This window comes from Nicotiana tomentosiformis, chromosome 4 (genome assembly GCF_000390325.3).
Source record: "Nicotiana tomentosiformis chromosome 4, ASM39032v3, whole genome shotgun sequence".
Classification (NCBI taxonomy): Eukaryota; Viridiplantae; Streptophyta; class Magnoliopsida; order Solanales; family Solanaceae; genus Nicotiana; species Nicotiana tomentosiformis.
In genome coordinates this window covers 31046164-31064738 of record NC_090815.1, presented here as the reverse complement: position 1 = coordinate 31064738, position 18575 = coordinate 31046164, and the positions used below count along the sequence as shown (strand labels likewise).

General features: G+C 37.4%; 1 protein-coding gene across 1 annotated transcript; it reads right to left on the bottom strand.

The window, feature by feature from the left end:
- Positions 1-14864: 14864 nt before the first annotated feature.
- LOC138909452 (uncharacterized) lies at positions 14865-16049 on the bottom strand. Its single transcript, XM_070200650.1, has one exon. It carries the CDS (start codon positions 16047-16049, stop codon positions 14865-14867), a length of 1185 nt encoding a protein of 394 aa, XP_070056751.1.
- Between the last annotated feature and the right edge of the window lie 2526 nt (positions 16050-18575).

The following is an 18575-nucleotide window of genomic DNA, read 5'->3' as shown; positions in this document are numbered from 1 at the left end:
GTAAACATAATCTATCGCTTTGGCATTCCTCATTACATAATAACGGATAATGGCAAGCCATTTCACAATAGGTTGATGAACAAGATTTGTGATCTCTTTGGCTTCAAGTAACGTAACTCTTTTATATATAATGTTGCCGCCAATGATCTAGCTGAGGCATTCAACAAGACTCTATGCAACTTATTAAAGAAAGTTGTCTCCAAATCCAAACGAGATTGGCATGACCATATGGAAGAAGATTTGTGGGCATATAGGACAACTCACCGCACGCCAACACAAGCAACCCCTTATGCACTCATTTAAGGAGTTGAAGTCGTCTTGCCACTCGAGCATCAAATACCTTCATTACGATTGGCTATTCAAGAAGGGATCACTGATGAAGAAAATGCTCGACTTCGATTAATAGAGTTGGAGGCTCCAGATGAGAAGAGGTTGGAAGCTCAACATAGTCTGGAATGTTATCAAGCTCGATTGTCTAGCGCCTTTAATAAAAGAGTTCGCCCGAGATCCTTTTAAGTAGGAGATCCAGTCTTTGTTGTACGAAGACCCATTATTACTTCACATAAACATGTAGGGAAGTTTACTTTAAAATGTGATGGGCCATATGTCGTGCAAGAAGCTTATTCAAGTGGAGCCTACAAGCTGGTTGATGTAGATGGCATGAGAATTGGCCCTATCAATGACAAGCTTATTCCTAAACTGCAAGAGTATAAACTGTGTACGGCCCAAAAAAATAGTCCGCTAGGTTGAAAATCTCAAAAGAGGTTGCCTTGGCAAAAGTTAGGACATAAAAAAAAATTCACCCATTTTGAACTACGGTATGACTTGATCCTCTTCACCGAGGTATGTAGGCATCTTAGAGTTTCATTCTAAATTCAGTCGCATAAGTTCAAAAGATACATACTGCCCCAATCATTGTTCGAATGAAGTATGATGGAATACAATCTATTCAACCAACACTTGAAAATAAAGTTGAGATACTATTCTTCTATTAAACTTTGGATCCCATTTGATTGAAAGGGGACAAGCCTCTATGGTAAATTGGTATCTTTAATGGAATGATTTTAGTCTTTTAGGAGGCTACTAAGTATTTGCATTGAAGCCCAGAGATTCACTACGTCTTCATGTTCACCAAATCTTTAAGTCCTCAGGTCTTCAAGTTCTCCGCTCTTCAAGTTGAAATATTTAAATCCTCCAAATCTCCAAGTTGAAGTCTTCAAGTCCGTCGGTCTTCAAGTTGAATTATTTAAGTCCTCCAAATCTTCAAATTGAAGTCTTCAAGCCTTCTAATTTTTCAAGTTAAAGTCTTTGAAGTCCTCCAGATCTTCAAAGTTCACCAAGTGTTCAAGTTGAAACTTTCTAATTTTTCATTTTTAAGGTGGACATTTATGTCCCTTTGCACCTTAAGTTGGCCTCTTCATTGGTTTGTCCTTAAAAGTAGCTATAACTTTCCAATGTTAAGGTGAACATGTAAGTCCCTTTGCACCTTAATTTGGCCTCTTTATGAATTTTTCTTTTTTATATGCTGCCATGGATTTGTCCTCCCATATGATGTTTGAGGATTTGTCCATCTATTTGTTGCCATGGACTTATACTTCGATATGCCATATGAACCTTTACGTCCTGAAATGGCCTCCGAGTTTTTGGACAGGGATCAGTATCCATCCCTTCACACCCTGAGAGTAATCTCTCCGATAGTCGAGTTACCTTGAGAGTAATCTCTCCGATAGTCGGGTCACCTTGAGAGTAATCTCTCCAATAGTCAATCCATATTGAGAGTAATCTCTCCGATAGTCGAGCTACATTGAGAGTAATCTCTCCGATAGTCGAGCCACATTGAGAGTAATCTCTCTGATAGTCGAGCCATATTGAGAGTAATGTCTCCGATAGTCGAGCCACATTGAGCATAATCTCTGCGATAGTCAAGCCACATTGAGAGTAAGCTCTCCGATAGTCGAGTCACGTTGAGAGTAATCTCTCCAATATTCGGACAGGGATGAGTACCCATCCCTTCATACCCTAAAACACCCTTCTTCATGTGTAGATCATCTCGTTAAGCAAGAACATATCCTTGTTGTTTTACCTACAAAAAGGACAATAGAATAAAGAAAGCACAAGAAAAGAAGAATAAATTACTTTCGCGTCAATACTTCAAAGTGGTCAAAAGTAGACTCAAAGTGGTCAAAAGTAGACTCAAAATGGTTTGTAAACGCTGAAAGTGAAACTAAAAGAATAAAGAGTATTTATAGAAGTCATAAGGCAGTTTTTAAAGGTGAATTGCCGATGTGGAATTGTGTATTTTACATTCCGCAGGGGATTCGGCTATTGCAATGTATCTTTAAAAAGGGAGTAGTCTTATTTCGGTAGCAATATAGGAATTCGAAGGAAACTCAAATTGTATCTAGTCATTATCGTATCTAGTCATTACAATAAGAAAGAATTTATTTCCTAATGGGAATGTTTGATGTCACTGGCGGCTACAATTAAAGTTTGCATGGTTTTGCTTTTGTCTTTATTCAAAGGTAATGATTATTACATTGTTCAGGTAATTGATTGGGTTTTAACAAATTACTTGGGTGATACTTTGCATTCTAATCTGACATGGGACAATTTGATAGTCAGCTAATACTTCGTGACCCGTTTTCGGTTATGACAAGTCTATACCTCAACAAGTCTTGAAGTAGGTGGTATTTGTAGGCGTATAAAATTTACGGAATAAAATTCATAAATTAATTTGGACTATATTTTAAATTCAAGATATATTGGTCCAAGTAAATATTATGGGCTAATATAATTGTATTAATTATATAAATCCAATATATATGGATTAAATAAATTATCACGGCCCAAAATCCCACCACAGGCGTCGTGATAGAACCTAGTCTCTAAGACTAGGTAAGCCGATTTCAATTACATTTTGAAGCTATTGTTTTTTAAAACTAACAGCGAAAATATTTACAATATACAACTTCCCAAGACTTGTAGTACTGAGTCACGAACTCTAATTAAATACATAGAATGATCACGAGGACCGAATATACAAGACTGTTTAATTACAAATTAACAGTACAATGAAATAAAAAGACTCCAAGGGACTGCGACGACTAAGCAGCTCTATCTTGAATCCTTACGATCCTTCTTTAACTCTGCTCAAGTCCGATATCTCTAATACCTGGCTCTGCACAAAAATGTGCAGAAGTGTAGTATGAGTAAACCACGGTCGGTACCCAGTAAGTGTCAAGACTAACCTCAGTGGAGTAGAGACGAGTTACAGTCAAGACACTCACTAGTCTAATAACCTGTGCAATATAATATACAAAATTATAGGAAACAAATAACAATAAGGGCAACATAAAACAATCAGTGAGGTGCACAGTAAGACAATAAAATCACCATTAATATCGCTCAACAATTGATAAATATATTTACACCCAGTTAAATCAAGTTCTTCAATTAAATATCTTTCACACATAATTCTTACGAATAAAACTCTTTTTCAAATATAATTTCCTCAAATAAACATCTTTCGAATATAAAATTCTTTCAATAAATATCTTCAAATATAATTTCCTTAAATAAATATCTTTCAAATTCAATTCTTTCATATAATTCTTTTTGAATAAAAATCCTTCGAAATAAATATTTTGAATATAATTCTTTTAATTAAAAGTCACCATGTGACACCTCATTTCAAAATCATAAAAATACGGCTCTCAGCCCATTCTCATATTTTTCGTAAATACGGGTCTCAGCTCATTTTTTATGTTTTCACAGCACCTCGTGCCCATAATTAAATCATCATATTTCCCCGGCACCTCGTGCCCTCATTTCATATCACAACTGAACGGACAACGCATGTGCCAAATATCATTATCATTTCATCACAGCACCCCGTGCCCACATTTCATATCACAACTGTACAGACAATTCATGTGCCAAATATTCTCATTATTTACGCACAGCACCTCGTGCCCACATTTTAAATTTATAATCCACCTGGCAATAGCCACAGGCTCTCAATTTCAACATAAATCAGATTATTATCAATTTACCAACAACAAGATAAATTGCACAAGGTATTAAAAATAAATATTAAAAAATCACAACATCACATTAAAATCATCAACACCACAACCCACATCATCATATGTCGTCCCTGACAATAGCCACCCTTATCGCTCCTATTGCCACTCTTATCACTCCTATAGCCACCCTTATCGCTCCGCCCAGACAATATTAATAGCCACCCTTGTCGCTCATATTGCCACTATTATCGCTCATATTGCCATCCTTATCGCTCCTATAGCCACCCTTATCACTCCGCCCAGTCAATATTCCCACAAACACAATAACAGTAAAATGCCACCGTTATACCCACATAATATCAACGGTAAAATGCCACCCTTATCTCCCCAAAATAATAACTCACACAACACAATAATTTACACGAAAAATTAATACGGCAATATAAGAAAATCAATTCATATCACAATTTGCCCAATGGCCATAACAAAATTCCAAAGATATAACAAAATCAATTAATTTCACAATAAATAGCCCAAGGCTCCACACAATGTATATAACACCCAAAAACAATCAATAGAGATAGAAATTACTCAGCATAAAGCAAAGCCTTCATTAATCTAAATTTAGATAATTATATTAACACTTATTCTTAAGCTCGCTTAAATTAATTATTTGCATAAGAAAATTTATATTGGAATTAATTTTCAAGAAATATTAAACCAACAATATTCATGAAATTTCATAAATATTTCAAGTAACAATCACATCAAATTATCATATAAAAACAAATTCAACAATGAGAATTTAGGCATGGAAAACAGATGATTTAATAATTTTTCATAATTTCCCAATTTACTACACAATAATGCCTAAGACTTTAATTCAATAAATTTTGCACGTATAAGCCCGAGTACGTACTCGTCACCTCGCGTACACGTGTTTTCACATTTCACAAATGGCACATAAGACTCAATGCCTAAGGGGTAATTCCCCCACTTGAGGTTAAGCAAGACATTTACCTTCTTGAAGTTAGACCGATATTTCAAAATAGCCTTCTTTCTTGAATTGACCTCCGGACAGCTCAAATCTATCCAAATTAATTGTATAACTTCATTGAAATTCATCGAAAATAATTCTGGATAATAATACGTCGACTTAAAAATTTATTCCAAAAAGGTCAACAAAAGTCAATGCGGGGCCCGCCCCTCGGAACCCGACATATTTTTCATGAAATCCGAACACCCATTCCGATACGAGTTCAACCATACCAATTTTATCGAATTCCAATAACAACTCGACTTCCAAATCTTAAATTTTTGTTTTTGGAAGATTTTACAAAAATCTAGATTTTCCTCCATTAAATCCGAATAAAATGATGGATTCAAAGCCATAATCATGAAAATTAATCAAAACTGGATAAGAATCACTTACCCTAAATACCCACGCAAGAATCTCTCCAAAAATTTCCTTCTACCGAGCTCCCAATTAGATTTTAAGTTATGAACTCAAACCCCCGTTTTTGGGACTTTTAATTCTGCCCAGATAGGCCTTCTTCGCGTTCGCGTTACCAGCGTCGCGTTCGCGAAAGCCTGCCACACATATCATCGCGTTCGCGTTCGCGTTCGCGTTCGCGATGCACTCAAGTCCTACTGCTTCACTTTCGCGAAGGCTAATAACTCCAGGCCCAGTGCCCTCCTTCCTTCTACGCGTTCGCGACTGGTCCTTCGCGTTCGTTTAGGTTCTTCAGGCATACCTTCGCGTTCGTGAGCCCTCTTTCGCATTCGTGAAGGCCAAATCCCAGCAGCCTCAAAACTCCTTTTCGCGTTCGCGTGACTCTCTTCGCGTTCACGGAGAAGGAAGTCAGATACCAGATACAACAGTTCTGAAACAGGCTGAAATGATCCGAAACAACCCCGAAATACACCCGAGACCCCCGGGACCTCAACCAAATACACCAACAAGTCCTAAAACATCATACGAACTTAGTCGAATTCTCAAATCACCTCAAACAACATCAAAACGATGAATCGCACCCCAAATCAAAATCTATGAACTTTGAACTTTTAAATTCTATAACTTGTGTCGAAACACATCAAATCAATCCGGAATGACTTCTAATTTTGCACACAAGTCATAATTGACATTATGGACCTACTCCAACTTCCGGAATCGGATTCCGACCCCGATATCCAAAAAGAATCTACTTCTCGTCTAATTCTCCAAAAATTTGACTTTCGTCATTTCAATCCTAAATTGGCTACAAACCTCAGATTCACTATCTGGATACGCTCCTAAATCCAAAATCACCCAACGGAGCTAACATAACCAACGGAACTCCATTCTGGATTCGTCTTCACACAGTTCCGACTACGGTCAAAATCCTAAGACTTAAGCTTTCGTCTTAGGGATTAAGTGTCCCAAATCACTCCAAATCATCCGTAAATCAAACTCGACCACACACGGGGGGGGCATAATACATATTGTGAAGCTACTCGAGACCTTAAGTCACTGAACGGGGCATAAATTCTTAAAATGACAAGTCGGGTCGTTACATTCTCCACCTCTTAAACAAACGTTCGTCCTCGAACGTGCTAAGAATTATTCTGAGGTTACCAAATTGATAATTTTACTTTTACACATATACTCATGGTTGATCCCACGTTACCGAATTTGAGATAAGCTCGACAACACCATCTCATTTGAGATTATTTCTTTTATCCATATTTTTAAATTTTAAGACCAATTTCTTACACTCCAAACATTTTCAAAAGGCCTGATTTTCACAACAACGCACGGTATTAGTCTCAACTGGCTATAGCAGCTCGTGCATACGCACACATCAACTTTCTTGATAGTGTTGAAGTACTTCAAAAAATTTTCGGGGTGTTTCATTCTTCCCCGCTTAGGATCATTCGCCCTCAAACACATAACATAATTTTGTTTCTTCTTTGCACGTCTCAATCTCCCAAATTTTTCCAACTCCCAAATTTTTTAGAAATTTCGGCAGAGTCCCCCCTGTAATTGAACCTAACCACCTACCAGAGTAACACCAAAACAACTCCTAACAATACATCCACAACCCAACAAAATACCTCAAGGTATATATCAATAACACCAATCTCAGCATTACAAGCACTGCATTATCATAATGATATCAGGACATGAATCACATCATATGTATGTTCATCACCACATCTCTGGTCTTAAAAGTTGTTCATAATTAATTCCAGCATCATCAATTAATCTCATATTAACCACCACCTCATTTCGAATTTTCACAACACTGACAACAGAATGTGAGGCATGAAGACCTCATGATTGATTACTCGGATTAATGAGTCACATTTAACGCTACCTGGGCACTCATCTCATAGGTTAAAACTCAATGTTTACAGCACGAAAATGGCTGAATATGCACAGAAAAATATACAAGAATTATTAAATAAGCCTAACAGGCACGACTCTCTATTAATATTATTGTACAATAAAATTTCACAAAGGAAAAATTTTTAAACTCATAAATATTTCACCACAAGGACCTCGTCCTTGCATAACTTCCTTCGCGGCTTGCATCCCGGTTTAAATATTTTACATCATGTAAAAATGTGAGGATCTCATCCTCAACTCCGAATCACAAATATGTTGCACATTGTGCCAACTGAAATTTTCAATTTCCTTTCTTTCTTCTTTTCAATATATTTCATAAACAATTTTCACAACATATAATGAACTCTCATACCGGTAGGGCATATAATTCATAAAAATTGGAATCAATTATTCCGAAACACATTAAACCCGTTGTAATGAATAATAAAAATTACTTTTTGGGCTTATAGCCCTCAATGGTGTACCAAAAATAAAATGACATACACGGGCGCACATATTTAAATCTCCCCACAGGGATAAATATATAAGTAGGTCATAAATTTATGAAGCTCACCCATAAGTTGAGCATAATAGGAGGACTCACCTCAATATTCAGAACCGAATCAAATTAAGGAAAATATCCTTATATAATAAAAATCAAGATCGTACCTGTAACGACACCATCTGGTGTATTGGCCCCAGCCAAATCATAGTGATTATATCAACGGGTCGGGCCTCCACCTCTTAGGCGCCCACTACCCGCATGTCCTCCACCTCTAGCTGACTGTGTACGTGGAGTATCAACTGGAATAAAGCTCGTAGCTAGAGTGTTCTGATGAAATCCACCCCTTCCAAGTCTGGTACAATCTCTCATGATGTGCCTAGTATCACCGCACTCATAATAACCCCTCTGAGGTCACGGCTGCTCGTACTGAGTCTGTGTCGCATAACTGGAATAACCACTGTAAGAATCTCGTGTCGGTGGTGTACTGTAAACTGGAGCACCCCGAGTAATCTGATGTGCAGACTGAGCTGACCGACTGCTCGAGCCTCCGCTATAATGGGTTCTAGCTGAAGAGTAAAATCCACTGAACCCTCCAGATCTTCGAGACCTTTTGGCCTCCTTATACTCCCTTTCCTCACCTAAAACACCCTCAATCTACCTTGCAATCTCCACTACTTGTTGAAATGGAGTATCAGTTTGCAACTCTCGAGCCATGCTTATTTTAATATCATAATCGAGCCGCTCAATGAATCTGCGAACCCGCTCTCTGATTGTAGGAACCAAGATTGTTGCATGACGAGCTAACTCACTGAACCTGATAGCATATTCTGACACTGTCATAGTGCCCTGACGCAACCATTCAAACTCTGTGCGCCACGCATCTCTGAGAGTCTGGGGAACAAACTCTTTCAAGAACATTTCCGAAAATTGAGCCCAAGTTGGTGGTGTGGCATCGGCTGGTCTACATTCTTCATAGATTTGCCACCACCGATACGTTGCGCCTGACAGTTGAAATGTAGTAAAGGCAAATCCGCTCACCTCCACAATACCCATGGTGCAGAGAATATGGTGATAATTTTCTAGAAATCCTTGGGCATCCTCTGTAGATGTGCCACTGAAAGTAGGTGGACTATACCTCTTAAACCTTTCAAGTCTCTTTTGTTCTTCCTCTGATGCCTCGGGCCTGACCTCAGGCCGAACCGGAATAACAGGTTGTATCGGTACTATACCCGAAACCTGACCAACGTGAACCTGCTGCTCTGGAGTTGTGATAGGAGTCTGAGCTACTCCCCTAATCTGCGGAATATTTGGTGCAACAGAGATCAATCCCGCTTGAGTTAATGTACCAAACATACTCAGGAACTGTGCTAAAGTCTCCTGAAGTCCGGGGTAACAACAGGTGCTTCTAGTTCTTGTCCCCCAACTGGAGCTACTGGTTGCTCCTCAACTGTTGTTCTGATAGGTGCTCTAGTCGCAGCACGTGCCCTTCCTCGACCTCTACCTCGGCCTCTACCTCGGCCCCGGCCTCATGCAGCTCTAGCAGTATGTGTGGATGCCTACTTAGCTAACCTAGTATCACGTGTCCTCACCAACTATGAGAGAATGGAGATACAAAGGTTCAAATTCCAAATTTAACAAATTCCGCAAGACAAGAATGAAAGGAATGGAAATTTCCTAACAGACAATAAATACAGACATCTCCGTACCGATCCACAAGACTCTACTAGATGCGTTCGTGACTCGTAGAACCTATGAACCTAGAGCTCTGATACCAACTTGTCACGACCCAAAATCCCACCACAGGCGTCGTGATGGCACCTAGTCTCCAAGACTAGGTAAGCCGATTTCAATTACATTTTGAATATTTTTTTTTAAAACTAACAGCGAAAATATTTACAATATACAACTTCCCAAGACTGATAGTACTGAGTTACGAACTCTAACTGAATATATGGAATGATTACGAGGACCGAATATACAATACTGTTTGATTACAAATTAACAGAACAATGAAATAAAAAGACTCCAAGGGACTGCGACGACTAAGGAGCTCTACCTTGAATCCTTACAATTCCACTTTAACTCTGCTAAAGTCCGATATCTCCAATACCTGGCTCTGCACAAAAATATACAGAAGTGTAGTATGAGTAAACCACGGTCGGTACCCAGTAAGTATCAAGACTAACCTCAGTGGAGTAGAGACGAGGTACAGTCAAGACACTCACTAGTCTAATAACATGTGCAATATAATATACAAAATAATAGGAAACAAATAACAATAAGGGCAACATAAAACAACCAGTGATGTGCACAGTAAGAAAATAAAATCACCATTAATATCACTCAACAATTGATAAATACATTTACACCAAGTTAAATCAAGTTATTCAATTAAATATCTTTCACACGTAATTCTTACGAATAAAACTCTTTTTCAAATATAATTTCCTCAAATAAACATCTTTCGAATATAAAATTCTTTCAATAAATATCTTCAAATATAATTTTCTCAAATAAATATCATTCAAATACAATTCTTTCATATAATTATTTTTAAATAAAAATCCTTCCAAATAAATATTTTGAGTATAATTCTTTCAATTAAAGTCACCATGTGACACCTCATTTCAAAATCATAAAAATACGGCTCTCAGCCCATTTTTATATTTTTCGTAAATACGGGTTTCAGCCCATTTTTCATATTTTCACGGCACCTCGTGCCCATAATTAAATCATCATATTTTCTCGGCACCTCGTGCCCTCATTTCATATCACAACTGCATGGACAACTCACGTGTCAAATATCTTTATCATTTCATCACAACACCTTATGCCCACATTTCATATCACAACTGCACAGATAATTTACTTGCCAAATATTCTCATTATTTACTCACGGAACCACGTGCCCACATTTTAAATTTATAATCCGCCTGACAATAGCCACAGGCTCTCAATTTCAACATAAATCAGATTGATATCAATTTACCAACAACAAGATAAATTGCACAAGGTATAAAAATAAACATAAGAAAATCACAATATCACATGAAAATCATCAACACCACAACCCCCACATCATCACATGTCGTCCGTGACAATAGCCACCCTTATCGCTCCTATTGCCACCCTTATCACTCCGCCTAGACAATATCAATAGCCACCCTTATCGCTCCTTTTTCCACCCTTATTGCTCATATTGCCACCCTTATCGCTCCGCCCAGACAATATTCCCACAAACACAACAACAGTGAAAGGCTACCCTTATACCCACATAATATCAACGGTGAAATGCCACCCTTATCTCCCCAAAATAATAACTCACACAACACAACAATTTACGCGGGAAGTTAATACGGAAACATAATAAAATCAATTCATATCACAATTTGCCCAATGGCCACAACCAAATTCCAAAGATATAACAAAATCAATTAATTTCACAACAAAAAGCTCAAGGCTCCACACAATGTATATAACACCCAGAAACAATCAACAGAGATAGAAATTACTCAGCATAAAGCAAAATCTTCATTAATGAAAATTTATATAATTATATTAACACTTATTCTTAAGCTCGCTTAAATTAATTATTTGCATAAGAAAATTCATATTGAAATTAATTTCCAAGAAATATTAAACCAACAATACTCACAAAATTTCATAAATATTTCAAGTAACAATCGCATCAAATTATCATATAAAAACAAACTCAACAATGAGGATTTAGGCACGGCAAACAGATGATTTAATAATTTTCCATAATTTTCTAATTTACTACACAATAATGCCTAAGACTTTAATTCAATAAATTTTGCACGTATAAGCCCGAGCACATACTCGTCACCTCACGTAAACATCTTTTCACATTTCACAAATGGCACATAAGACTCAATGCCTAAGGGTTAATTCCCCACTCGAGGTTAAGCAAGACACTTACCTTCTTGAAGTTAGGCCGATATTCCAAAATATCCTTCTTGCTTGAATTGACCTCCGGACAGCTCAAATCTATCCAAATTAATTGTATAACTTCATTAAAATTCATCGGAAATAATTCCGGATAATAATACGTCGACTTAAAAATTTATTCCTTAAAAGTCAACAAAAGTCAATGCGAGGCCCGCTCCTCGGAACCCGACATAATTTTCATGAAATTCGAACACCCATTCCGATACGAGTTCAACCATACCAATTTTATCGAATTCCAATAACAACTTGACTTCCAAATCTTAAATTTTTATTTTTGGAAGATTTTAAAAAAATATTGATTTTCCTCCATTAAATCCGAATTAAATGATGGATTCAAAGACATAATCATGGAAATTAATCAAAACTGGATAAGAATCACTTACCCCAAATACCCACGCAAGAATCTCTCTAAAAAATCCTTCTACCGAGCTCCCAATTAGATTTTGAGTTATGAACTCAAACCCCCATTTTTTTGACTTTTAATTAAGCCTAGATAGGCCTTCTTCGCGTTCGCGACCTCTGTCTCGCATTCGCGAAGTCCAAAAACTCGCTGCCTCAAATTTTTCTTCGCATTCGCGTTACCATCGTCGCGTTCGCGAAGGCCTTCCATGCATATCATCAATTTCGCGTTCAAGCTCTCGCGTTCGCGATGCACTCAAGTCCTACTGCTTCGCATTCGCGAAGACTGATAACTCCAGGCCCAGTTCCCTCCTTCCTTCTACGTGTTCGCGACTGGCCCCTCGCGTTCGCGTAGGTCCTTCAGGCATACCTTCGCGTTCACGAGCCCTCCTTCGCGTTCGCGAAGGCCAAATCCCAGCAGCCTCAAAACTCTTCTTCGCGTTCGCGTGACTCTCTTCGCGTTCGCGAAGAAGGAAGTCAGATACCAGATACATCAGTTCCGAAACAACCCGAAATGATCTGAAACCATCCCAAAACACACCTGAGGCCCCCGGGACCTCAACCAAATATACAAACAAGTCCTAAAACATCATACGAACCTAGTTGAATTCTCAAATCACCTCAAACAATATCAAAACAATGAATCGCACCCCAAATCAAAATCTATGAACTTTGAACTTTCAAATTCTATAACTTGTGCCGAAACACATCAAATCAATCCGTAATGACTTCAAATTTTTCACACAAGTCATAATTGACATTATGGACCTATTCCAACTTCCGAAATCGGATTCCGACTCCGATATAAAAAAAATACACTTCCGGTCTCATTCTCCAAAACTTCGACTTTCGCCATTTCAAGCCTGAATTAGCTAAAAACCTCAGATTCATAGTCCGGACACGCTCCTAAGTCCAAAATCACCCAACGGAGCTAACAGAACCAACGAAACTCCATTCTGGAGTCGTCTTCACACAGTTCCGACTACGATCAAAATCCTAAGACTTAAGCTTCCGTCTTACGGACTAACTGTCCCAAATCACTCCGAATCATCCGTAAATCAAACTCGACCACACACGCACGTCATAATACATATTGCAAAGCTGCTCGAGACCTTAAGTCACTGAACGGGGCGTAAATTCTTAAAACCACAAGTCGAGTCTTTACATAAATAAGTCTTAATCCATTGGGCTAGCCCATTTAATTGGGCTAAAGTGATGAGCCCACTCCATTAAGCCCAAAATATCATCTTCCTAGAGGCCCAGTTTGGTGCCACGTATCATATGACATGGCATGCCAAGTCAAGCAGAAGATCTAATAGGATCATGCCACGTGTCAAAATGACAAGGCATGCCAAGTCACATTAAAAGGCTAATGAATCGTGCCACGTGTGCAAGTGATATGTTCTGACCAATCAAATGCGGCCTTGCCACACTTCAATCTGATTGGTCGAAAAGAGTTTGTTCTTATCACAACTCTTCACTCCCACAACTATAAATAGGGGTCTTAATAACTCATAAAAGACACTAGAAGTTATAACAAGAAGTAAGAAAGAACTCGTGGATCAAACACTGCAAATTCCTCCACAAGTTTCAAGTTCAAGCAATCAAGTTCAAGCTCAAGAACGAAGAACAAATCAAGTTCAAGTTCAAGCAATCAAGCTCAAGCTCAAGAAGAAGATCATCGTTTGTGGCGACAACTACATATTCAATATCAAGCTTGAAGGCCCTTGAATTTATTTACTATTGCAAAGAAGAATCAGAGGACTCATAGAGATTGTGCACTCAAATATTTGAAATAAAATACTACGATTGTTGCAATATTTTTCGGTCTTGATTTTATTTTCTTGACGTAATTTATTGTCTACAATATCTTTTTGTGATCTCAAGAATAATTATTTATCAAACATTAGTGTCGCCCTGATTCGTGTCTTACAATTTTAAAACAATCTCAGACACAACTAATCAATTGTCAGTATTTAAATAGAATATATCGTTAGATCACTGCATAACAAACATCTATTGATTTTTATAAACTAAAGGTAGGATTTAATAATGTAAATTATAAGTTGAGTGAGCAAATAGAACTCGTCATGTTGACACCAAACCAGTTCAATTTCTTTAACAAATGATGTGATCTGCAGATTCTTTGCCAAGTTGCTCGACAGATTTTTATTCAAGCATGGTGCGTAGATCGTTTCATCTCTCCAAACATAAGGTTGTCATCTTTTGAACTTTTACACAAAATCTTATTTTTTTTTTCATTGCAACTCTTCCTAGTGATAGAATTTAAGGGTCCACCAAACTATATAGAGAACCAGGTTCTCTATTAGTTCCCACAGAACATACGCACACTGCAGTAAGTAAATGACACAAAGTAGTTTTACGTGGAAAACTCCCAGTTCACGGGATTAAAAGCCACGACCTACCCTTGTAGGATTTCAACTTCACTACCGAGCAAACTTTAGATTACAACCTATTGTAACCTAGGAATTAACCTCTTAATCCCTCACTAACTTGTAACAACTCTATTACAAGCTACTTTGATAACTCTATTACAAAGACTTACAACTCGACTTACATTTTTTCCTTTCACTAGATTCTAGATGGTTTCTTTTAGGTCGGCCACTACAACTACCAAATCATCTCTCTTATTTTCTACCTCTTCTAACTCTATAGTTAAGGCATTTTTATCATTTATAAGATTGTGATAAGCATCAATTAAAATATTTCCCAAGGATATGAGCTTTTTCTGAGAGTAAGACTTCAGATTTCTCTGAACGTCTAGAAAGTCTACCTCATCATCATCATTATCTTCATCGTCAGATTTTCCCATCAGGGAAAAAATGAAATCATAATAAGCTCCTTCACTTTCTACTGCCATCATAGAGGTGTCACCTTGTGCATCATCTTCTCCATATTCGCTAGAAGAGTCTCCCCATGCAGCAAGAGCTTGTTTCACAAGATTATTAGTAGCTTCTTTTCTTTTAAATCTTTTGTTAGGAACCGGGTTTCTTTTGGATGCTTTGTCTATGTTGTGCTTGTACTGGTCTTGCTTGAAGAGAGGGCAATCCTTGATGAAGTGCCATGGCTTCCCGAACTTATGACATAAGTCATATCCTCTTGGCTTGCTGGAGCTGCCCTTTTTTGGAATACCTCCATTTTTGCAGACAATCTTCTGAAATCTCTTTGTCAAGTAAGCCATACCAGCATACTCACCACTTGATTCATTGTTGTCTGTCTTGAGGACCAGGTTCTTCTCCCTTTTGGGCTCTCTTCTCTCATGATCCTTTTTCTTCTTTATTTTATAAGTTTTTAAATTACCAATGAGTTCATCAATGGTTAGCTTTTGTAGATCCTTTGCCTCTGTGATAGCATTTACTTTACTTTCCCAGGAACCAGGTAATACATTGAGTATTTTCCTGACAACTTTGTTCCTTGGAATGATTTCTCCTAGGGAATGGAGCTTATTGATAATAGAGGTGAAATGAGTGTGCATGTCCTGAATGGACTCATCGTCCTTCATCCTGAAGAGTTCATACTCAGTGATTAGCATATCAATCTTCGACTGCTTGACTTGAGTTGTCCCTTTGTGTGCTATTTGGAGTCCTTCCCAGATCTCCTTAGCAGATTGATATGCCAAAATCCTGTTGTATTCATCTGGCCCAATGCCACATACGAGGATTTTATTTGCTCGAAACTTCTTCTCTGTAGACTTGCGGTCAACATCGTTGTATTCCATCCTATACTTGGGAACTGTCACTGCTAGTTCTCCAATAGTTGTCATAGGAACGAAGGGACCATCGCAGATAACATCCTAGAGCTCTGAATCTTCAGCCATGATAAAATCATGCATCATTGTCTTCCACCATCCATAGTATTGGCCATTAAATCGTGGTGGTATGTAGGTTGATTGACCTTCTTCAAAGTTTGGTAGAGCAGCCATGAGGATCATTTCTAGGTGTTAGCTTGATAGAAAGAACCTGCTTTGATACCAAATGATAGAATTTAAGGGTCCACTAAACTATATAGAGAACTAGGTTCTCTATTAGTTCCCACAGAACACACGCACACTGCAGTAAGTAAATGACACAAAGATGTTTTACGTGAAAAACTCTCAGCTCACGGGATTAAAACCCACGACCTACCCTTGTAGGATTTCAACTTCAGTACCGAGTAAACTTTAGATTACAACCTATTGTAATCTAGGAATTAACCTCTTAATCCCTCACTAACTTGTAACAACTATATTACAAGCCACTTTGTAATAACTCTATTTCAAAGACTTACAACTCGACTAACTCTAGCCAAGACACAAACACAAGGGTTTATGATTTACAAAGGTTTCCTACACAATACTTCTAACTAAGCTAAGTAGGAATTACAAGTAAGTTGCTTTGACAAAGGTGCTACACAACCAAGGACATATGATGACTCAATGCTAGAAACCGGTCCTTCGTTATGTTGCTCTTTGTTCTTGACGCCTTGAAGGTCACTTGCAGGTTGGCAATACACTTGAGAGAAAGCTTGATGAATTTTAGAGTGTGCAAATATTGTTTAGTCTTTTCTTCATGTTAATATTGTATAAGTGACATCACTTGAATGATGTAAGCATGTTTGGTACAAGGGCATTCCCCATAAAGTGATTGCTCCACTGTTTGCACTGTTGCGTGTATGCAGAGGAACAGTTGTAATCACTTTACAACTGTGGGGAGTTGACTGGTACAGTCAGCAAGGGAGCTGATATCGATCTGTTCCCTCTGTTATTTCTTCGACGCTGAAAGTTGGAGTATGTCCCAGACTTGAGACTTGTTGATCTTTGAGCACTCAGAGGATGTGGAACAGATTCCCATCTAGTTCTTAACATTAAGTTTGTCAGCTCATCAAAACGTAGCAAGGCACATAACTTATCACCTAGTAACTATCGTCATTATCAGTGTGTAATGTATGGCAATTTTGATGTTGATTTCCAAATTTCAAGAAGTTGTACCAAGTTTGCCAACATATGTTATCCAAATCTTGAAGCATCGATCCGACTTCGCCATCAACTGTGCGGAACATTTAATATAGTTTTCTTCTTCTCCTTTCTCTAAGAAGTTGCTTTTATATTTGTGAGTTCACAGCTACGGGAACACATTGTGTTCTCCTCAAGCCAGTGGAACACCTGTACAAAGAGGTACAAAGAGATACATGCTCCCAAAAAAGTAAGATGGTACAAAGAGAAACATGCTCCCAAAAAAATTGTCCACAAACGAAGAATGTGCATAATTTGCTAGAGAACCAGCTGTACTATTATGCACCTCCTAAGTGTTCCAAAGCCAATATGTCCCAAAAAAGGGATGTTGGTTTAAAAAGGTTGCATGTATCATTAATTAATAGACACACCATCATCAACTTATCCACTCATTTTTAATTAATTAGTACAACGTTCATTGCATTTTTAGGTTTTATTGGGATTTGATCATTTGACGCAATATGGACCTATAAAACAGCCACACAAAAAAAAATTTAAACAAAAAAAAAATTGCTATAAAAGGGAATGACATATCATAGTAAAAATTTCTACACACACAAAAGATAAGACTTTTAAACCAAATTGTAAGAACAAGGAAGACTAGAAATTCATAAATTTAGTAAGGCATGAGACAGAAGTATGCCTTAATTAATAATTAGTGTGGAGCGGGTACTTTCCACAATTGGTAATTAATGTAAATACTATGATTTTGGATCTCTGGTTTTGTAGACCAAATTTTATCTATGAAAATTTGCACCTTTAGCCCCTCAAATATTGACAAATTTTAATTTTGATCCTTGTAATATTTGGCTAAGCAAATTTCATCTTGATCCTTCTACTCATGTATCTTTAGAGATTTACTAGAATTATATACCATTAATTATTTGACTATTATGTTCAGGGGCACATGTAGCATAGGATTATCGGGTTCATCTCATCCTAACGAGTACTTTCGATACGAAATACAAATTTATATGTAAAAATCTACTAAAATTATAACAAATAGTAGATTTGAACCTATAACCTTTAAAATATAATTGGTTCAATAATTATGAACCTTAAAGTTGAACGCATAGAGTTTAAATCCTGAATTCGCCTCCGATTATGTTAATTTTTCCATATTAAAGGGTGATACAGTTCTAAAAATAGTCTAAATAAAACATAATCCTTATGTAAAGAAACAAAAAGACACACATTTAACAAATTGATGATTAAATAATGTGCTTAGTCAAATACTACAAGAATTTAAATTAGAGAATTTGCCGGTAAATTAGACTAAAATTGTTATTGTTTCCTTTC